Source organism: Dunckerocampus dactyliophorus, chromosome 13 (genome assembly GCF_027744805.1).
Source record: "Dunckerocampus dactyliophorus isolate RoL2022-P2 chromosome 13, RoL_Ddac_1.1, whole genome shotgun sequence".
Taxonomy (NCBI): Eukaryota; Metazoa; Chordata; class Actinopteri; order Syngnathiformes; family Syngnathidae; genus Dunckerocampus; species Dunckerocampus dactyliophorus.
In genome coordinates this window covers 23,210,657-23,234,054 of record NC_072831.1, presented here as the reverse complement: position 1 = coordinate 23,234,054, position 23,398 = coordinate 23,210,657, and the positions used below count along the sequence as shown (strand labels likewise).

The 23,398-nt window shown below is 39.7% G+C and overlaps 1 protein-coding gene across 2 annotated transcripts; it reads left to right on the top strand.

The window, feature by feature from the left end:
* Window positions 1-146: 146 nt before the first annotated feature.
* LOC129192422 (gamma-aminobutyric acid receptor subunit rho-1-like) lies at window positions 147-22,071 on the top strand. 2 transcript variants are annotated; one of them, XM_054796450.1, is made up of 11 exons: window positions 147-285; window positions 4,818-5,037; window positions 10,305-10,355; window positions 10,443-10,549; window positions 11,730-11,797; window positions 12,737-12,960; window positions 13,470-13,552; window positions 14,812-14,952; window positions 15,375-15,527; window positions 18,426-18,622; window positions 21,108-22,071. In XM_054796450.1, exons 2-11 carry the CDS (start codon window positions 4,928-4,930, stop codon window positions 21,408-21,410), a joined length of 1,437 nt encoding a protein of 478 aa, XP_054652425.1. In that variant the 5' UTR covers window positions 147-285; window positions 4,818-4,927; the 3' UTR covers window positions 21,411-22,071. The 2 variants fall into 2 exon arrangements, with proteins under 2 accessions (XP_054652425.1, XP_054652424.1); XM_054796449.1 differs by lacking the exon at window positions 147-285 and having other exon boundaries at window positions 4,552-5,037.
* The last annotated feature ends 1,327 nt before the right edge of the window (window positions 22,072-23,398 follow it).

The window sequence follows — 23,398 nt, the reverse complement described above, 5'->3', positions numbered from 1 at the left end:
ACGTTTGTAAGTCCATAAATAGGAAAAAGTGGTACAATGTTCTCCGAGCTTTGATTGGTTATCGGGCGACCACGTGACACTGATGGCGCTTCCTCATAGCAACAAGATTGTTCATTAAAAAACAAAATTGTTAATATCTTTAGCGTCATGGCCTATAATTGCTACATTTCTAATGTCCTTTATTATTATTATCATTATTATTATTATTATTGTTATCATTTCGGGAGGTATGAAGCACAAGATAACAGAGTTTCTAACAAGCAGATGAAGCAAAAGACAGAGGAGGTAAGAGTTCTCTACACAGATTTTCACAGTCAGCAACGAACGATTATGGAAGTGGTGTCTAAAGTGCGGTCCGGGGGCCATTTTTTACCCGCACCTCGTTTTTGTATTGGCTTTTGGCATATTCTAAGCATACATTTAACTAATTAATAATAAAATATATTATTATTAGATATTGCTTTGTGACATACAACACAAAGCTGAGATGTCAGTGTTTTTTTTAATTAGCTTAGCATATAGCGACCTACATTGAATTTGTATGCAGCCGCCTGTGGAAAAAGTTTGGACTCCTCCTGCCCAATGGTTTCATAACTAAGTACATCATTTCTGTAGTTTTAAAGTTTTATATAAAAAAAATAATGTTAATAAAAACAGAGCTATTTTAATTGGCTAGTTCTGTTGGAAAACCAACTTTTAAAGTACGGTTAGCGTCACCAAATTGGTTAACCACAATTTGTGTACTATATCGGACCAGCATCCTTCGTTTATATTCAATTTGTGTGGGTAAATCAATAAACCAGAAAATGCACCTTCATGCATAGGACAAAATAAAAGATTACAGGTTTACAAAACAATACCAAAACATGTGTAGGAATTAGTGTATTGTAATTGTGATTAAGCCGAGGGCAATGTCACATTACGGCTGCTGCAAAGACAGCTGCACAAACAAAGCCTAATATTACTTACACCAATTTTCAGCCTGACGTCCATGGAGCTAACCCAAATTCGTGATCTTATAATCCAACCGTCTGTGTGTTTAAAAAAAAACAAAAAACAAAAGATAAATAAATAAATGCTGGGATGACGTCAGCACTGTGACACTTTGGTGTCACTCAATTGGTGTATCCGGAGGCAAAGGATGCTTTGACTAAAAGATAGTGATTTATCCTCCTGTGTGGTCCATTGCTGGGGTTCTTAACCTTTTTCAACCTTTGGCCCTTTTTGCAGTCATTATAAAAATGGTCAAGCTGTCCGGTATGTTTAGTTCAATCGACACCAAATGTATTATGTTATATATAAGTAAAAAGCACCATGCTGGGGGGCCATGTTGTTATGTTTTAAAGAAATCGCCATTTTGTTTGAATATGATTAGACGAGATGCTGATGAGTGATAGATGCCACCGGTGGCATCGGCCATCAGCGGGTAGAGTCAGGGCAGTGGAGTCAACTTGCAACTGCAGGCGAGACGGCTGCGAAGGGTGAGAGTGAGGAGGAAGTGTCACCGTGAGTCCTTGACTAAAATGGCAACTTTTGTTTGTGATGCAGATTGTTAAGTACTGTAGTTTAAAAGCAACAGATTCTGCAGTAAATATTTTTCCATACTTCTCCATAACTTTTGCTGCACGTCTGGCTTCTTCAGCTTATGGGAGCTGAAAGGAAAACTGCACTTTTGTTGGAATTTTGCCCATTATCCACAATGTGCTCTTATGTGATACTTGAACAAACGTCTTTCTCTTTTCTGTCTTTTCTGTGCGTTCTAAAGGTATAAAAACAGCTAAAGAGAGAGCTAAGAATGCACATAATGGGATGCAACTATTCCGCATATAAAGCTTTCTGAAAAAACACCAAAAACCGCCAACAACGCTCCATTTACATAATGTGACTTATTACTGTTATTAACATTGTTACGCCAAAGAACTACTTTACTGGTGGAGTGACACCTTGCCACACCACATTGGCTAGCTACTAGCCGGCGAGCGACTATCTTACCACACACTCGCTCATAGCACGTCAGCGCCACGCTCACAAGGCGTCAGGCCACTACCGAAAGGTAATGCTACATATTACGCTCAGGAAGGAAGTTTCGGGAATGCTTAAAACAACCAAAGTACAGTAAAATACTGTAATACATGTATCATTAATGTGCCTGTTGATAAAACATTTTTTTGGTGGTGTTTTAATAGCGGGCTTTCTCAGAGGAATCAGTATGTCCTATTATGTGTATTGTTGAGCTGCCTGTTTTTTTTTTTAATCAGTTCTCATATCTTTAGAAGGCACAGAAAAGAGAAAGATGTGTGTGTTCATGTCTCACATAAGGATTGTGGATGAAAAATTCCCAAAAAGTGCAGTTTTTCTTTAAAAAACTGAAGCTGCGCAGTTTGAAGCTGTATTTTAACTCAGCATCTCGTTGATAACAGTCGTATATCTTGTGTCTTCAGTTGATAACATACAGTATGTAGTCCCGCTACACCCACAAGTCCAAAACGGAACGTTTTTCGCAGGCCTGTAGGTGGTACTTTATGGTTAATAAACCCTGGTCTAATGGAACAAAAAAGGTGTTTTATGCTAATATTATTAGGGCTGTCTTTGACTACGGATTTTTGATTCAGATTTGTTAGATTTTGTTTATAGTTGACTAATAGTTGAATATTGTTTTTCTTTTTTAGAGCGCCGCTAACGGCGATCCCTGCAAATAAACAGATCTTATTTGCGACTTTTTTCATCTTTAAAAAAATGGCTGAAACACTCAGGTAAACAAATAAACACGTAGGTGTCCAACAACAGTACCAGTGTCGACTGGGAGATTGATAGTCCAATCAGACTCCTCCAAATCGAATGATTGAATAGTCAGCTATTCTAAGACACCCCTTAAAATTACACCTTTATCTTGTGACATAGCGACTTATTTCTGATCAGTGTGATCCTAGTAGTCTTTCGGCATTGTTAAATGAAAATAACACATAAATTAGCTACGCAACACATAACCATAAGCACATTGTGTTGCATTCACTTGTTAAAATTGTCGCACTGCTTACTTTTTCTCGTAATACCACAATTCTACTTTGTAATACATTCTCATAACAATGTAACAATTTTCTCATAATATTAGAAGTTTACCTTGAAGCATTACATTATGAAAAAACATTTTACTTAGAATATTGCAACTTTGTCTTGTAGCATAGATTTATTCTCGTAACATTTTTCTTTTCTGTAATTAGCATGCATTTCCTTGACATGCGATTCCCTCGTAAACACTAAAACTGTTTTCTTGTTATATAACGACTTCATTTTTGTACTGTTAAGTACTATTTTGTACTATTGCTATTCTTATTGCATTACGACATTTTTCTCGTGATATAGCAACTTATTTTTTCTAGCATTACCACTTTATTTTCATAGCACCACAACTTTTTCTTGTGATTACCACTTTACTGTTATAACATTACAACATTTTTCTCGTGATATATTGACTTAATTTTTGTAACAACATGACTTCATTCTGGAAACACGTAATATTACGACTTTACCTCGTAACATTACGGCGTTTTTCTTGTGATGTAATGACATATGTTTGTAACAGCACACTTTATTTTTAGACCACCACTTGTTTCTTGTGATATAATGGCTTCATTTGTGTAACATTACCAAGTAGCATTTCCTCTTGTACTATAACAACTTCCTTTTTGTAACAGTAGGACCTGTAACATTCCGATGCAATCCATGTAACTTTACAACTTTATTTTTGTAATGTTACAACGTTTTGTTGAGAAAAATAATACTTTATTCGAGTAATTCTACTACTTTTTTCTTGAATATTTCATTTTTTTTCTTTAAGTTGGCCATGATATAAAATATACTTTTTTGTACATTTCTATGACAAACTATTAATTTCTGTAAACGTCTTTTTCCCTCATCATATTAAACTTTTTTTTTTACAGTTGTTTAAAATTGTAAAGTTACAACTTTATCCTCATAACATTACAACTTTTTTGCATAACATTACATCCCGTAACATTTACAGCTTTTCGAAATATGGCATTATACACGTATGGCGCTTTTCTCGTAATATTCCATATTCAAACATTTGTCTCATGCAAAATTCTGACTTTTTTTTTTAACATAACTTTTTTTCTCGCATTTCTCAGCTTTTAAAATGACGTTGTAACTGTAACACTGAGACTTTTTTCAAGTTATATGACAACAAAATTCTTTTCGCGCCTGACTTTTTTCTCATATTTTACGTTCTTCTGTCAGGTTCGGCCCGATTACTCCCACAAACTTTTAACATTTCCCTTTTTTAAATGAGAATAATATACCACATGCAGTTGGTGATGTGATACAAACACATCATGCACCCGCAGCATTGTTGTTTTATTTTGGCACAACATTTTCTCATGCGAGGCTGGCAAGGAGTTAAAAAACCTTTCACATCAGCATCAATCTCCCCCCTCCTCCGCATCCACCTTCCATCCTCATCCCCTCTCACCAACCTGTGTGAGTGTGCATCTCTAAAGCGTTGACCTTCCACGCGAGCACGCCGCATCATTGTGGGAATTGGTGTTTCTGGGCGGTGCAAAGTAGAGTAGAGCACATCAGTGAGTGCAGCAGAGAGGCAGGCACATCCGCCGCTCGCTCGCTGCAGGGATCAAATCTGCACCATCTGACGCTCAAGGATTTATGGGTTTAGTCAAAATTGCTTTTCCCACTGTGGAGATTAAGCACCGGAGGACGTAGGATGTTTTCCACTTGGCCCGTATAGAATAACCCAGCGAAGCTTCGCTTGTTTTTTTTTTTTTTTTTTCCTCCCAACGTAGGAGCTCAGACGCTGGCTGATGGGAATGCCTGAGGAAGTAGTTGGAGCCCAGGAGGGGAGCAGCGCGTTCTGACTGACTGGTCGAGGTGTGTCCTCCGGGGAATGTGAGTCATGCGGGTGGATACTGTTCTTGTGTTCTACCTGTGCGTTTGCCTGGCGGGCGCTGCCAGGAAGACGGCTCGGTCGCGGGGTCACAAACTGGAGACCTTCAAACAAAGCAGGTACACACTACAACATCACTCCTTGTTGCTTCCATTTGCTTGAAGAGGAGCTCTTCAGGTTAGCGTTACAGGATGTGGGCCGGTGTTTCCTGTGTCACCTGTGTGCTACCTAACCTCCCCCCTCCTGTGTGGGATTTTTTTTTCATACAACAGATTGAAGAGCAAGGGAGACCTAAATCCCCACATCTATTTATGTACCACGAGTTCTTTTGCCCCACAACCGCTGCAGGCCAGCGAGCCAGCCTTTTCTCCCCTGGTGGTCATTTCCTGCTGACCCTGTATGCTAATTGCTGCCTGATTAATATAAATAGGATTACTGCGTTTGCTTTATAATTCCATAACAACTTCTACTTCTTATTAAAGCTCCTGGGAAGCTAATCTCAGTGACTGCTTCATGATTAATTATATAGAGTAGCAAATTAATTGATTTGTTGTTAATTCTAGATCCATCAGTTTGATTAAGAAAATAATTTTGTTTTATCTTCAGCCCTTTGGCTAATATTTATAACAATTTATTATAAATTCAAAATTATTTAATTTAACAGTAACTAAAAAACTAAAAATGAATGTATCTCCTACAGTTTTCATCTTTTTATAGTTATGATAATTGTCTCACACAAATACCCACTCTAGCTTCAATCGTAGCCCGCGGCCAACCAACGGGGTTCTGATTAGTTCCTTTAGAAGATGATAAGATGTTCGCAAAAGTCTATCGGTGCTTAAGGTCGACAGCAAAGCCCATCATATCATAATCCCACCGCCTTTAGATACACTATCACTTGTCCAGCTGTTGTTCGGAGATCATAGATCATAGATCAGAGACATTAAACGGCTGATCCGTTCTCTCCTCATAAGCATCATCAGGCGCAATAAAAGTGCCTCAGGTCATTTGGAGCGTGCAGCATTTTGTCACTAATCGTCTCCGGGCTGATTGGTGCTTGTTAAGTAGACGAAGGAGCACAATCATCTATCTGCGCAAACGTGATTGAAAGACGTAATCCCTGCAGACTCCCGTGTCATCTTGTTGACAAATCACACTTTTCCTTTTTTTCCACTACAGTAGAACATCTAAGGTCAGACACAATATGTTTTGAGATGCTGGTCGACCTTGGACTTGTTTGTGTTTTTAATCAATTTTCCCATAGGAAATAATGAAAATAATCCATTCCAGGGTCAGATTTTCATAGAAGCTTCAGAGGCAATGTTTTAACATAGTTAACGTTCATACAAGTGTAAAAATAAGTTAACCATCCATCCATTTTTTATACCGCTTGTCCTCACTAGGGTCGCGGGGTATGCTGGAGCCTATCCCAGCTGACTTTGGGCTTGAGGGAGGGTACACCCTGGACCAGCCAATCGCAGGGCATATATACTGTAGACAAACAAACATTCACATGAGCAATTTAGAGTCTCCAATTAACCTAACATGCATATTATTGGAATGTGGTAGGAAACCGGAGTACACAGAGAAAACCCACGCACGCACGGGGAGAACATGCAAACTCCACAAACACTCGAGAAGCTTAATATTGTATTGGCTTTCTAACTGATATCTGATACTGTCCACCATTTCATTAACGATACTGACGCAGCAGCTCCCTCAAACTAATGTCATGCAATGAACACTTTATGCTTCTTTTACTGTGATGCCGCTGGATGCATTTCACAAATACATACTGTCTGTGCAAAATAAGAGCAATATGCAGCACTGTACATGTCCTAGAAAACTCTGTGTGATTTTTCCTGAGGTGTGCTATTAGACTGGAAGTACTGAAGAAAGGCGTGTTAATCCCCACTTTCACATAACCAGCGCTTCATGTCATATTCCACATAACAGGTTGGACTTTAGTTTTTGTTTTCCTTAATTATCACGTCATTTCCTGTTTTGTGCTTTTATTTTGTGCTGTGTGGTGGCTGGAAAGATCGTGCAGCGGTCCCTGTTTCTCATTAATAGTCACCGCTTCTGATGATGATGTGTGACTAGGCATGGGCTGGTATGAGATTCTGACGATATGATAACCTTGGGCATTATAATTACAGCTCTAAAATGCGTTATTTTCAAATATCTTCATTGAAAAGAGAAAAAAAGTCAAGTAAAAACAGTCATTTTTAAACCATACAATGGAACACGTAAGTGGAGCATATGTATTTAAAATAAAAAAATAACAAAAAATAACTGAATTCTTTCAAAATAAAAAAAAAAATGCAGTCCTCAATGCAGTCTACTGTGGCTAATCCTGCAACTCAAGTCACAGCACAAGAAATATTGTCTAAGGTGTCAAGGTGCTCAAGAATGTCACAACATAAATAATGTTTAAAAAACTTGCAATGTTACGTTATTATTTCCTAGTGGTGAATGTGCAGGTTACACTTTTCCACAAACCTCAGTTTTTGCACGTCATGTGATAGTTGTTAGCAACTGAGACGTTAAGTGGTTGTTGCTTGTTGTTCTGTGGAGAGTAAACGCTTTATACCACTTATCCTCTACTGCTGTCTTGTTCCAAATCACGTCTCCATATTTGGTGACCTCAGTGCTCAGTGCTAACAAGGCAGCTAACGCTGGTGTTATCTATGCCCGACTTTTGTCAACACAGCACACGCCTGTGGTTTCAACACATCAAATCCCACTTCCGACTGCCGGGAATAACACAGGATGTGACAAAGTATTTCCATGTAGTGGCCGCGCTCGACCTCCACGTTCTCTCGTGCCGCAGGAACAGTGTGACGGACAAATTTAGTGGTTTTGAAACCATGACTTTTTCATACCGTGATATACCTTGTAACCGGTCCATGCATACATGTGACCTATTGTCGTCATTAGGAATGGGCATAGTAATCAGTTGATCAACTCATTGATTGTTGAGAATTCTGACGATTGCTTGTCAAAATGGAGTGCACTACTAAGCTGCGACCAGCAGAGGCGCTGATGATTCGGTCTCAATGAGTTTGCTGTCTAAAGAAGTGACATGACATCGCCCAAGGCCTACATGCACGCAGAATGACGCTACAGCATATCTCATCCAGGGGGCATTACTATTTCATGTGCAAGAAAAATAAAGATGATTCTATGTCTGAAAACAACAACTTTCTAAAATGCATATAGAAATAACACTGTGTAATTAGTGTTGCCTAAAAAACATTGAATGAATTAATAAGTTAATTCATTTTCCATATTTTTGTCAAGTGCCTATCCGTATCAGCCATATTCTATTGAGCAGCCATGACAGTGACATGTCATCATTACACTACAGCTTTGTAGCAGGAAGTTCAATTTCACGTTCGATGATTGTCGTCACATTTTCCCTCTTTGCCATCACCGGAAGCGCAAAAAAAGCTGTCCAAAAGGTGTCCAGAGTCCATTTGAAGCTCACAGCTTGTTCTTCATATGCATTCGGCATATTCTGAAATTAAAATGAATTTCAACAAAATAAATGATAATCATTGTACTTTTTACCTCCATCACTGTGTGGTGCTGACAAGGCAGGCGCAATCATTTGAATAAGAGTGGGTGTGACATGAAACACAAAACAATAATTGCTTTACATGCTCACTGAGCTGAATTCTCACAAGATGTGCGGAAGTTCTTGCTGAAGTCTCACAATGCTGCGGCGTCATGTCCGGCAACAACTTTAGAGGGATGTTTTTTCAGAAAATCCGAGTGGATTTTGGAATTCTACAACTTCAGAGGTGTTCGGCTTTAGTGGTTACACTGTCCTGTACATCCTGATGATCCACACCATTTTCCCCAAAGAGGAAAACATCTCCCTGTCGCTTAACGCCTCCTTTCAGAGTGTGAAATTACAAAAACATGCTGCTGCTGAGGTTGTGGGTGTTTTTTGTTACTGTTACTTTGATTTTCTTCCCCCTACTCTGTGCCTTAAGAAGGGAAATCTTGGTAGGGCAGCGCCAGAAACCACCCCCCACGAGCTTTTAGGGAGGGCTTTAAGTAGAAAGCAAATCCATGCTTCTCCATTCTGCATGTTAAAGTCTTCCTATATAAGTGAGTTAAACGACGCTCCCTCATGGATGCTGCAAACAGCAGCAAGTGCCGCGAGGTAAAGCAGAGTGCAGACAGACAGTCAGCTGTGTTCTGATGACAGTCCGAGAGGGGATTGGAGCATCATTTCTGCCAAGAGGATTAGGAACCAGCTGCTGGATGGATGCAGACGAGTAGCACCCATCGGCCATCAGTACAGCCAGCAGCCATCATTTGCTCTTATTTCCTTTCCCACCCCCTCCCTTCTCTTTTTCTTTCTTTGCTTATGCCTCTGTGCTGTTTTCTTTATGCACGTCTGTGCTTGTCAGAGGGATTTGTCTCTGTCTTTCACAACATGCTCTACTCCATTAATCCATTTTAGAGGGGGCTTGGAATTCATCTTTTCTCTCCCTCGTGCCGCTGGTGGTCTGACGAAAGCCAGCTAAGTGATGAATGTTCAGAAAGGCACGCCTCTGGAAAAGTGACACCACAGAAGAGATGCCTCAATTCAAAAGCCTTGCCCTTTTGACCTGTGTGTGATTGACGCTTTGATTGAAATGTGTGTGATGTACTCTAATCACAGCCCATACATCTAATTGAGGATGTGACAGTCGTAACAGTAGAAAATGAGATGTTATTGTAAAGCTGTGCAGTCTTTAAAATACATATGGATTATAGATTTGTGGGCCCTAAAGCACCATAATGTAACATTTTGCATGCTATGTGCACACACTGGGAAGATCCCCTGTTATTACTGTAAGGCACATGCCTTCTGTGCTACTATGAGTGACAGTATACTTTGTGTATTTTATCTGTTGTGTAGTTATTTCATCCATCCATCCATCTTCTTCCGCATATCGCATTTACAAACCACATCGCTTAGGTCGAAGCTATGTTTTTTAGGTGATTTATGTGTGTGCATCGTAACACTGTAACAGGAAATGTCATAACATAATACGTCGTAAACCGAGGACCTCCTGTAATTCTATTATTATTATCCTAATTTATATTTTATTAGATATTTATATCATGTTTTATTATTATCATATTGCGCTAAGCGGCCAGAGGCTCTCTCATTCCACAATAAATTTTATTTACGGTTCTATGGTTATCAGCACACAATCATTGCCACCCTACTGCAATAGCAGCACAAAAAGTCCAAAGACGTTTTGCTTGAGTTTGGAATTATATATACAGTATCAGACAAACTTGGTTGCACGCCGAATTGTTTGACTTATAAGGTGTTATTTGCAGGTTGCACTTTTACATGCCTGTTTATATCGATCATTAGGTCCCGAAGAGAAACAAGAATGGATGGAGGTTCAGGTCACAAAACAGGAAGGTGAGTTAAAGACATTTTAGTTTGTATAGACCCTTATTAGGGCATAATCTGAACTGCAAATGGGATAAATTGTGTTTCAATCTGCAGCCCAATCTACAAGAGAAGCCCTGACATGACCAAGTCCCTGATGACCAAGTCAGAGCAGCTCCTCAGAATAGATGACCACGACTTCACCATGAGGCCCGCCTTCGGAGGTCAGCGGGGAAATGAATGACAGTTTTGCTTTTCTCGCAGCTGTGTAAAATGTGTGCAGTTGTCACTGACCCGAGACACAAAGCGTTCTGTAAGAGGAGCTTGTGTCATCCTTAATGACGTTGTAAGGCAAACCGCGGGCTGAGTACTTTACATTGGCATCTCGTCTAGCACTCACTCTACCTAAGAAGGATGTGATGAATAGTGGACTGAAATATGTTTAGCTTTATAAAAGTGTGTATTTACTTGATTACAGAGTCATTAGTCATATGCACACTCTAAAGCAGGGGTCTCAAACACAATTTACCTGGGGGCAGCTGGAGGTAGAGTCTGAGTGAGGCTGGGCCGCATCAAGTATTAGGAGTAGGGCTGGGAATCTCGGGGTACCTCACAATACGACACGCGATACATGGCTCACAATAACAATAATATATTGACACAGTAATAGGGTGAATCAAATAAATAAATCATAATTTCACAGTTTATATTTTGCTGCATTCAGCTGGGATAGGCTCCAGCTTACTCGTGACCCTAATGAAGACAAGCGGTACAGAAAATGGGTGGAATTTTTTTACCACATTTTTAAGCGACTCACTTACTCTTAGTTTAGTGTAGGCTTATGTGTGCATCCTACGAGTAACGTTGGCTTGTCTAGGCCGTATTACAGTAATCTTTGAAAACAAGTCCTGGCCACGAAATGTGACTTGGCGGGCCACAAATGGCCCACGGGCCACGAGTTTGAGACCCCTGCTCTAAAGCGACCCATTGTAAGAAAATTCTTACGTTTCTTATGTTTTGATTGATTGACGGATTGCTGAATTTTTAGCACAGCTCTTGTCTTTGAGCTCAAGTGGGCCTAAAAAAGTGTAAAAGATTTGGAGAGCTTTCTTTGATGCTGTTGAGTGCAACTATAACTCGTCACAGGAAAATCACATTTCGCCACATTTTATCTGCATGTCCTACGAAAGTGGAAGAGCACGCTGGATTTCATCTCTGCCGCCGCATCAATTTTGATCCATTATTGCGACCTAATTGTGTCCATGCACTTATCAGAGGATGATGTTGCTGAGTCAAACAAGCAGAAATAGGTCACATGTATTGTACAATCTAGGGCCAGACTGACTCAGTCACATTGTAAAGTATGTTCCATTCACTACTACTTACTATTGTGCTATATTGCAGGTCCTCCCATACCTGTCGGAGTAGATGTTCAGGTGGAAAGTTTGGACACCATCTCTGAGGTGGACATGGTGAGTGGGAACTACAAGCACATTAATAAACATTTTATGTATTAGAGCTAGTTAGGGATGTCGACAATATATCAGCTAATATATGCATAAAAATGAGATATCAGATCATATCGGTATCATCCGGCTTCATAAAATCAACACTGCATGCTTCCTAGCTAACTATGGCCGTGGTCTGGAATTATTTCCAAGTTTTGCCTTTGGATTGTAAATACGCAAGTTGCAATGACTGTAAAGCACTGGTTATGTGAGGGGGGAGTACTATACCATACCACACTATACCATATGAACTCAGCCCTTTAACCACAACCACAGTTGAAAACAAAGGTCTGGTCATCAAAATAAGCAGAATACAGGAAAAACATAAAGACATAAAACAAACATTAATATGCACAGTAGTTAATAAATAAAAGTACATTACATAGTGCACATGAGTAAGGCGTTCTTATTCAGTACTTCCCTCAGAGCCACACGCAGTGCTATGCAGCAAAATGATGAGAAGTGACTAGTGCTATTAAGAAAACTACTGCTCAAGTACACCCAGTTATAAATTCACTGATTGTATCAGTCCAGAGTTTCATGCTTTGCTCTTTACTTTGCTCTCGTAAGGATGTTTGTGCCATGTGAAATGTGCAGCTTTCCACAGTGTATCGTTGCTGTTGATATGACATGTTATTTTAATTGACTATTGGTCAGGATTTTTTTTATTTTGTTGAGACTAAATGTTTTGTATAACTTGCATTGCATATTGCAGTATTTGTCTGATTTGTAAAATGCATCCAGTGGCATCACAGTAAAAGAAGCATAATGTGTTCATTCATTACACAACATTAGTTTGAGGGAAGAGCTGCTGCCAATATCAGTATCCGTAATGAAACTGTATGTAAGTTAAGAAAGCCAATATGGAGCATTTCAAAGTAATGAGATGTTGTCCTCCTGTAGGATTTTACCATGACACTCTATCTACGCCACTACTGGAAGGATGAGCGCCTGGCATTCCCCAGCACCAACAACCAGAGCATGACATTTGACAGTCGCCTGGTAAAGAAGATTTGGGTTCCAGACATGTTCTTTGTTCACTCCAAGCGCTCTTTTATACATGACACCACTACGGACAACGTCATGTTGAGGGTTTATCCTGACGGCAACGTGCTGTACAGCCTCAGGTAAACACAGCAGCAGACATGACATCGTGAACTTAGAATACCAACAATATGCATATTGTTGTGGTTGTATCGTAGTTTGCAAATGCATCACACCAAGGATAACTTGCTCAAGAGAAGGACACAATATCTTCTCAGTATGATGCCATGCAGTTCAGCCATACAAAATAAGACTTTCTGCACAGTCACTGGCTTGTTTTGTATCACTGCTCAGCAATCACTGGCCAGTCTCACATGTCAATCAGTGCAGCAGTACCACTGAGTTGTTGTAATGTCACTCTTTGTGTGTACATGTCAGTGTTTACTGTCGCCACCCCATCAAGGCGGAAGAGTTCACGGCAAAACCACCTGGGCGAACGACATTGTAACTAAACTGGGATATTATTGTGTTAATCACAGGAGAATATGAAATGATTCATAACACAACCGTAGTGACCTTGATTTTAGACAGTTCCGCACACACTCTCTATCTGATATGGTTTGGTTTTTGTCTCTGTTTTTTCATTAATTAGGGTCACGGTCACTGCCATGTGCAACATGGACCTCAGCCGCTTCCCTCTGGACACCCAAACATGCTCATTAGAGATCGAGAGCTGTGAGTACATTACATACGCAGCATGGTTGGGCTTGACTACAAGCAGACAAGAGGCTCCCAGTCATCTCATTCTCTCTGTTAATAAGCTCGCGGTTTCTCTCATGATTCTCACTGTTTAAATTTGTGATATAGATACTGTAACTAAATGTTCTGAAGTTTAGATTTATTTATTTTAAGCACATTAATGTACATGTCAAATCATATCTTGTATAATTGCATATATTTTATGATATTCTTATATTGTATTCTCATATTCTATTTATTAACATACATATTATATTACATATCTATATTAATATTACAGTAGCTTGTGCTAACTTACCAGTATTGTGAAATAAATTATTTACAATACATGTGTTGAAATGGCTTGGAATGAATGTATCTATTTACTGTGACACACGGTGCTATTCTAGTCAGAAAGCCATAACAACATCACTACTCAACTGCAGAAAGTACTGGGGTTTTTTAAGCATTAAGACCTGTATTTGTAATTGTAATTTTGTATGTATTTCTTATAGATTTTTTTTCTTAATCATAATTTTTACAAATAAATTGGAATACTAAATTAAAATGATATATAAATATATTATATAGTATATAGACTACAGTATATATTATTATGTATACAGTATATATTATTATGTATACTGTACTGTGTGTGCGTGCGCGCGTTAAATTTATGTTCTAGTATACCTATTTGTTTGTGAAAATGCTGATTAAGAAAAAAATAAGGAAAAAACACATACAAATATTACAAATACAAATAAAGGTCTGTTTTCTTCTAAATGCCTTAATACTTAAAAACCCTGTTACCCCCTACAGCTGAGCAGTGATGTTGTGATGGCTTTTTGACCACAATAGCACCATGTGTCACAGTAAATCTAGCTTCATTCCTTCTAAGCCATTTAAAAAAATGCAATGATGAATTGATATTGGTAAGTGCGCACGACATACTGTAATAATAATACAATTACAATATCCTCCAACAAGGCAAAATATATAGTAATTTAAATAATCTAATCGAATTATATTGTAGTACTGTATACAGTATATCATTATTTAGTAGTTATTTAGTCGGGTTATTTGTAGAAATATATTTGTAAATATATATATAAACTATGTCATCCAGAAATAAATAAATAAAATGACCTTTAATAAACACCTGCTATTCCTGGCAGTGGAGTAAATTCAATGCTGCTATTCTTGCTTTTAATCAAAAAAATACTTCAATCATCCACCATGCGATCCCACCCCCACAGATGCATACACCGATGATGACCTGATGCTTTACTGGAAGAAAGGAAACGAATCCCTGAATACGGATGACAGAATATCGCTGTCCCAGTTCCTCATCCAGAAATTTCACACCACCACCAAGCTGGCTTTCTACAGCAGCACAGGTAATCTTCTCCAGTGTGTTAAATTCAAATATGAGCATTCACAATCACATTATAATTTCAATTTGACTCAATTTTGCTTTCCGAGTCTCTTCCACATGGGGGGATCAAGCTAAATGAAAACTACGTTCCTCATATATAGCCCACCCGGAGGACTGTGCTAATATTTAATCCCCATAGTGATGCCAAATGAACAACTTGTGCAGTGCTTTGAAGGCCCTGTAGCAGTTTTCCAAGAGCACATCTTGCTCAGAAGAGCCTCTGAAGTGTTAAAAGGATTTTGTGCGCTATCTTTCCTCTCCAGAAATAGAGGGAACCTTTTTTTCAAGTGGTTTCACGTCACATCAGCTAGTGGAACACAGTGGAAACTGTATGCAGTGTGTGTCTGCCTGTTTGTCTAACCAAGGTCTCTCTCTCCTTCCTAGGCTGGTACAACCGCTTGTACATCCACTTCACCTTGCGGCGTCACATCTTCTTCTTCTTGCTGCAGACGTACTTCCCTGCTACGCTCATGGTCATGTTGTCCTGGGTGTCCTTCTGGATTGACCGTAGGGCTGTCCCCGCCAGAGTCCCCCTAGGTAGGACCCCGGTCCAATCTTCTCCACACTTCTGTATTCTGTGGTAGCTCTAATGCCCATAGAGCAATGGTTCCCAAACTTTTCACAGTCGCGTCCCCCTTGAGACATTTGACCTACTCCTGCACGCTTAAAAACCATAAACCTTGAAATATTGAACATGATTAGTTGGTTAATTAAATTGATAGTAAGTAAGTAATTCTGGTTCAAAAGTGGATGCATGGTCAAATTTTGATTAAGGTTTTACATGAGCACTGATAAATAGATAAGTATTTGTCCTACATAGCTTTTACTTCAGCCGGATGTTGGGATCCTTCCGTTCGAATGGGTTGAACTTGAGCTTCACTTTTGTCCACTTACATTCGCTATGGTTTAAGTCTGCATATTCATTTGATACCAAATTGAAAGGGAAAGTTTAAGAAACAGGCCGCACGCTGGCTGAGAGGTTAGCATGTTGGCCACACAGTCAGGAGATCGGGAAGACCTGGGTTTGAATCTCCGCTTGGGCATCTCTGTGTGGAGTTTGCATGTTCTCGTCCGTGCATGGGTTTTCTCTGGGTACTCCGGTTTCCTCCCATGTTCCAAAAACGTTAATAGGTTAATTGGTGACTCTAAATTGTCCACAGATATGAATGTGAGCGTGAATGATTGTTTGTTTATATGTGCCAGTCCAAGGTGTACCCCGCCTCTCGCCCGAAGTCAGCTGGGATAGGCTCCAGCATACCCCCGTGACCATAATGAGGATTGAAAATGGATGAATGGAAGTTTAACAAACATGATAAAGCGCTATCCAAAGTAGAAAAATATATACAACCAACGATAAAGCCTCATTTTTGGGAGATTTTGGGGGACACGCACATACATTGACAGGTTTTCAAGTGCCGGGATTGGAACACCATCCGTCCATCCATCTTCCATGCCGCTTATCCTCACTAGGGTCGCGGGTATGCTGGAGCCTATCACAGCTGACTTCGGCGGGGTACACCCTGGACTGGTCGGGATTGGAACGCCAATATAAATTAAATCGTCATGATTAAACACTCCTAATGCACAACATAATCATCAAACTTAGTTACTTATTCATATAACTCACACAGATCAATTACCGAAGAACTTCACTCTGTCTCCTTCCTTCTTTCTGCTCGGACTGTGCGCTCGGTGCTGTGAGGCGTTCAGGCCCACTCGTAATTGTGAGTATTAGGCACTAATTCTTTTTCATTTTTATTCATGTACGCCCATGACAATTGGTACCCCACTTTGGGAACCTAGGCCTTAGAAGACATTCAAAGAAAATACAGCTGAAATATGCACAAATAAGACAAAATAAATGGCAATAACATTTACAACGCCAGTGACATTTAGCTGCTGATTTATATTTAATAACCAAACTCAAATTGTCATAGGAACTTTAATGAGATTTCCGAGAGATGCTGTCACCCAGCTTAAATGCCAAAGAAAAAAACCTGCAGATGTTTTTTTTTTTTTTTTTTACTTTCAGCTTTTCTCTGTCAGGGGTCGCATGAATGGTTTTGGCTCACTTTTTTTTTTGCATTGAAGTCTGCATTGAAAGGCAGAAGTGCATACCATTGCACCAACAGGGATAGCAAAGTGTGATTGGCAATCACATGACGTCACAATGCTAGAGCCCCGCTATGTAGCAAATAAAGGCGAGAAACTGAATGACAAAAATGTCTATTTTTGACACTAATAAAGCCTAGATTATGCTGCTGCATTGAGGCGCCAGGAATCTGGAGGAATGCTCTTCTTCTTTAGACCAGGGGCACCCAACTGCTGTGGGTGGAAAACTTTCAGGAGCAATTATAAAAGAGACAGTAAAAAAACATGTAAATTATGAAACTAAGTACATCAAATTTTATGTAAATGCATATCAATTTTGGAAATAAGGGTAATTATTTTATTTGAAAAATTGATTTACAGGTAGAAATCCCGCAGTTTTTCCATGTTCATGTGTTTCTGCGAGCGGCAACGCTTTCCACTTTGTTCGACGCTTGTGTGAATGCGCCAATTCCGTGTGTGAATGCATAAAGGTAAGGTCTGATGATGCTATTATGTCTGTTTTCTCATCTAATCTTTTGAGTGCTAATGTGTTTTAATCATTTTTAATTTGTTCGGTGCACAACCTCGAAGTTAATAATTAAATCAATTAATGCGAGCACACTTGCTTTCATTTTGATGTTGTGCAAACTAGTTAAATCAAGAGCCCTCTGCTCGTTGCAGCCAAGTAATGCCCTCTATATTGCCTCAATTGAGTCAAGATACAATTACCAAATTCGTGACGACCGATTACTGTATTACATTATTATGCTCATTCTTGCTATTAACATTGAATGTTTTGCTTGCATGCAATGCAGGTTATGAGTCTTACGACAGTTGCGATATAATAAAAAGAATCTTAAAAACTTGTCTTGAAAGAGTGTGATTTTACGGAAAAAGGTGTACAAACCCAAATAGTACGCATCATATTATGCAAAATCCTCTGTAAGGATTGGCTAAGTTGTAAAGTTTGTTGGTTATTATTTACTGTCACACATTGGTATTGATTGGTTCTATTATTGATGGTGCTTTATGCAGTCTTGAACACTTTGTACTCAGACACAGTGAGCAAAAACACACTGCCTGCTTTTTATGCATGTTCCTTCAACACAACAACACATAAAAAGCACTTCATTTAACTCCTAATGTGACAGTCGGTACCCGAAGGCACGCCGCAGAAGACGCCGGCAGGCACAATGTCCTGTCTTGTGTATTTATTTCATGTCTGACCTTGCTGTGACGCACAGCCATGCAAACTGCCTCACATAGTGTCCACTGTTGAAGTGTTTTAAGTGTTTGTGTGTGTGTGTGTGTGTGTGTGTGTGTGTGTGGTGTTTCTCACCGCAGGCATCACCACTGTCCTCACCATGTCCACCATCATCACCGGGGTCAACGCCTCCATGCCGCGAGTGTCCTACATCAAGGCGGTGGACATCTACCTGTGGGTCAGCTTTGTTTTCGTCTTCTTGTCGGTGATCGAGTACGCTGCCGTCAACTACCTCTCCACCGTGCAGGAGAGGAAAGAGAGGAAACTCAGGGAGAGGGTAAGCGCTTTTTCATCTTTTTGTCCATGTTCACTGTTAACGGAGGAGCCTATAGCAGGGGTCACCAACGTTTTTCCTTGTGAGAGCTACTTTTACAAAATGAAAATGGCCAAGAGCTACTCATTTTTGTAACATTTATTTTCAGAGCTTATTTTAAACCCAAACAAAGCGAATATGCTTGTTTTACCAGAACATTAACAAAATGCTGGTGTCCACAACTCACATTTTGTATTTCAGAATGCATTTCTTTCTACTGTTCTTTCATTATTAACTGAAAACCTGAATGAAAAGCAGGCTTGCGCGCACCTCATGTGGTCGTGGGGGGCTACCTGGTGCCCCCGGGCACCACGTTGGTGACCCCTGGCTTAGAGCATCCGGCAGAGCCTCACTTCATCAGCATCTCCTGCAGTGATGATCTATCTCCCTGATAGCGCTTAAGGAGACTAATTATTGTTATATTAAAATGCATTTGATATTTTAATCAGAAGCAACAATGCTCCGAAAAGGTGCTCATCTTCCCGCTCGCAAATGTTTTGTTTTTGTTATTGTGAATGTAAACGAGTTTAATCCGCCTGACGTTTATGTAGAGCACATAAACAAGCACACTTTTTGCCTGCAGAGTGTTTTGTTATTCTACTTTGTGCAAAAAAAACACAGCCAGGAAAAATGGTTGGATGTATTTCAGTGTATTTCTCCCATCGGAAGCAATGCAAATTGAAATAGTCCATTCCAGGGTCAAGTTGTCACCATCATATGTTGCATTTTAATATTCTGAACTGTCACACAAGTGTAAAAAGAAGTTAAGTGCTGGGTAAAACACACACATTACACATCACATTCTGTTCTTTTGTTAGTATTGTCGACTTTGCCATATTGTACATAGCAGCCAGTGCAGACATATGCGGACCAATGCATAATACGTATACAATTCGTTGTTCTGTGGTTATCATCGCATTTTTCAACATCCTCAGTGGTACCCTTTTGTGGAAGTGTCACAACAACAACAAAAAACACACTTGTGGAGTTGAACTGAAGCCTTTTGTGATGCGACGGAAAAAATGCTACATAAAAATAATGATTACGAATATATAATTGAATAAAAATGATGTTATACATTTTTTACAATTATTGATAATAATTATTTTTAAAAATTCTCACTCAAATAGAAACACGTGAGATGTGAAGACAGCTCTTTCAGCAATGACTATAAATACCATATAATACGTCCATATTTGCAATACATATTTTCTAAATTGCATCACTTTAAGCTTCTCTTAGGGCTATGGCCAATTATTGCTAAGACTTGAGCTCATGGATATTAATATTTTTCATCTGCCAAATGCAAAAGGGCAGATGCAAAGAGGTTTACCTAAAAAAAAAAAAGATTTAAATCCTATTTGGTATTATTGTGATATGGCAGATTCCAAACGTATGGTCTGATTTTTGCAGCTAAAATTGTTGCAAATACAGCAGTACCTTAAACATTATTAGCCCCGGAATGTTCAAACTTTTTCCAAAGAAGGTCGTATTCTTAAAAGTCAAAGGAAAAAGGCTTAAAAATGTGAAATGAAGACAAAAAATATAAAGACAAAGCTTATTATTATGGGTTATTAGTATCAACATTGCTGCTTTTTCTCTTCTCATTGTGCCTTTTTGCTCTTTTTCCCAATATTTGCTGTTTTATTTTGGTTTAATTTTATTTCTACAATGTTCTGCTGGCCAATAGAAACAAACCGCAGGCCACAAATGGCCCCCGGGCTGCTTTGGACACCCCTGCATTAGTCATTCACTTTTTTTTACACTTGCATGGCAGGTTGTTAAAACATGAGATCCATCTGAGATGGACACAGTTTGACCCTGGAACGGATTAATTCCATTCCCATTACTTCCTATTGGAAAAATGGTTGATCTTCTTGTCATGCATTGATGGTTAGTAGGCAAGGCAAGTTTATTTATAGAGCACAATTCGTACACAGGATAATTCAAAGTGCTTTACAGAAAAGAAGGGTAAATTCACTTCATAAAATAATTCAATAAAACATAAAATCATTCTGAAATCATTACATAAAATTCCAACGTAGCATAATATATTTCTATAAATACTATACAATATATATAAATATGTATAATATATAGTATAAAAATGGCTGTATTTACATACATTTAAAAATATATCATTCAGTGGCAATATCAAATGTAAAGAGAATTTTAATGTTGCACAAACAAGAATGTGTAATATATTATCTTAATTTGCAATGAATATGTTCTTAAATTGCATCAGTTTAAGCTTCTCTCGGGGGTTATGGCTGATGACTGGCGAATCTTGCTTATATTACTATTTTTCATCTGGCAAATGCTGTGGCATATGGAGCCAATCTCCCACGCGGCCCCTGAGGAACATTTCCATCACAAACATCCCTCCTCAAACCGAGTTATTTATGGGCCCTGTTTGAGCATTAATGAACTCATCATTTTGCCTGCCCAGCTGCCCTGCACGTGTGGCATTGGCAACCCGGACGACATGATGATCGACCCAATGATCACCGGATACGGCACCATGGATGTCAACACCACGGGGAATTACGGCATGCCAGAGAACGGCGGGCGGCAGGAGCGGATTCTGGCTCAGGTGGCGCTGAACGATCCTCAGCTCACGGGCCAGGTGAAGCCTACCAGGGGCTACGTGAACATCTGGATCGACACCCACGCCATAGACAAGTACTCGCGGGTCGTCTTTCCCGGGGCTTACATCCTCTTCAACATCATCTACTGGTCCATCTACTCGTAAGGAGCACCGTCCTCTAATGCACTGAGCGCATTTTCATGCTCACGAAATTGTGAGGAACGCCGCCGCCGCCACACGAGGACCACTGCCTTCTCAATCCAGGCCTCTTACAACTGGTTCTGGTTCCAGTGTGTGTGTGGTGTCGTGCTGTCACTCCGTCACGCTGTTCATGGAAAGACCTTTGCTATGGCTTGATGTTCCTCCCGCTCGGAGAGATGAGCACCATCCACGCAGGTCAGTTACAGTTCAGAGACACTCCATCACCTCCTTCTGCATCTTGGCAATCAGTAACGCAAACACTATGACAATCAGGTCCTTGCTCATGTTGAAATGGTCTTTTTCAGCACGTTCGGCGTATGTCTCCTTGTGACTTTTGTATCGCTGTGATGCTAACTGCACTGCATTTGTGTGATTCGATGACGTTTCGTATAAAAAAAAACATTTGCAAATGTAAAAGAAAAAAAATCCCAATCATTGGCTACTGTGCTTGTACTCATAAAAATGACTTTATTTCTTCTTTTTTTATATATAGTATTTATAAGTGCAGCTTGTCTCTTCTGTTGGTGTCGTGAGGCTTTGAGGTTCACCGTGAGCCAAGATGCCAACGCTGAAAATTTGCTTATTTATGACGAAGAAAAACACAGGTATTAAACTCCTAACCTGAGATGTCGTGTGTGATGTTGTTTTCTTTAACCATGTGGACATTTCCACCGATACCTTATGTAGAAAGAACTTCCTTTTTCATTTTATATGTGATGGATGCCGGCTGGTGCCGCTGTGCGACGATACTGACGCCTTAAAGAGTCACGCTGGACATCGAGCTATAACAGCTGGATGGCTAGCACCCTCAACTCTGATTCTATGGATTCTGGCTCGAGGCTGGCTGGAACAGGCAGGTTACATAGAGATCAGGGGTGTCTGAACTTTTTTCCACCGAGGGCCGCATACCGAAAAATGAAAAGATGCAAGGTCATGCTACCTGTCAACATTTGCATTTGAAAAGTAGAGACTTCTTCCAGAACATGAGCAAAAGTAAGGGAAATTCTGGTCATTAAAAAAAAAAAAGAAAGTCACAATTAGTGATTGCTGGTGCCGATATTCGGCATTTTGACACATGTTTGCATTGTTAATCCAACAGCAGATAAGAGATGAGCGCACTTTGCGATTTTGTCTCCCTATCTAGCGACATCCCAACCCGCCTTGACGACATGTTTTCTCAAAAGCGACTTTTACTGAAGAAAACTTGGGGAATTTTCTAATACGGTGAAAGATCGTATCGTTCTGCATTTTCTGCTCTCACTGAGCAGCAGCGGGTGCTGTTGACAGGTCCGCCCCGCCCAAAGGCAGCCACAAGCCATGATGTAGAGCTCTACACATCGAAAGTGCAAATGATTTGCTATTACATACTGTATATTCACCAGAAGAGTGTGCTACTCACGAACCACATCTGTCACGTTAACGTAAGCCATAGAATAAACACAGCATAATCTGTTCTTTGCTGTTCAATTGTGCTAATTTCAAAAAGTTCTCAATAGCCAACGTGTGATGAGAGAACTCTGAGAGGCATTGGCTGAGATAAAATATTAGTTATTTTATTTTAATGAAGTGATGGACAATTTGAGATTAACAAACCAAGAACCAAGTTTATTTGTAGTTCTAAACGTAATTAAGGTGTTTTTATGGAGTTTTTTGTCTATGAGATTATGCTTTTTTCCTACAGCTATTTTACGCCAGATGCAAATGATATGCAAATTAGATGATGATGTCATCTAGCGACTTCTACGACAGCCAATAGCTACTTTTCTTGCTGGAAATTTGGCAACAGTGCGGTGCGCCCCAACGCTGCAGCCGGCATTTCTCCTGTTGCAAGACTTGATGGTATTTAACTTCGTCAAACAAGGGTGGCAGAGTGACCTTTTGTGCCCCAGTGATGCAAACAGATAGGAGTGTGACACAATATCGATATAACAACCACAGGGAAATAAACTCGT

Coding starts and splice junctions, on each gene's coding strand:
- LOC129192422 (XM_054796450.1), top strand. CDS start 4,928: ATGCGGGTGGATACTGTTCTTGTGTTCTACCTGTGCGTTTGCCTGGCG. Junction 12,961..13,469: donor AACGTGCTGTACAGCCTCAG/GTAAACACAGCA, acceptor TTCATTAATTAG/GGTCACGGTCACTGCCATGT. Junction 18,623..21,107: donor AGAGGAAACTCAGGGAGAGG/GTAAGCGCTTTT, acceptor TTGCCTGCCCAG/CTGCCCTGCACGTGTGGCAT.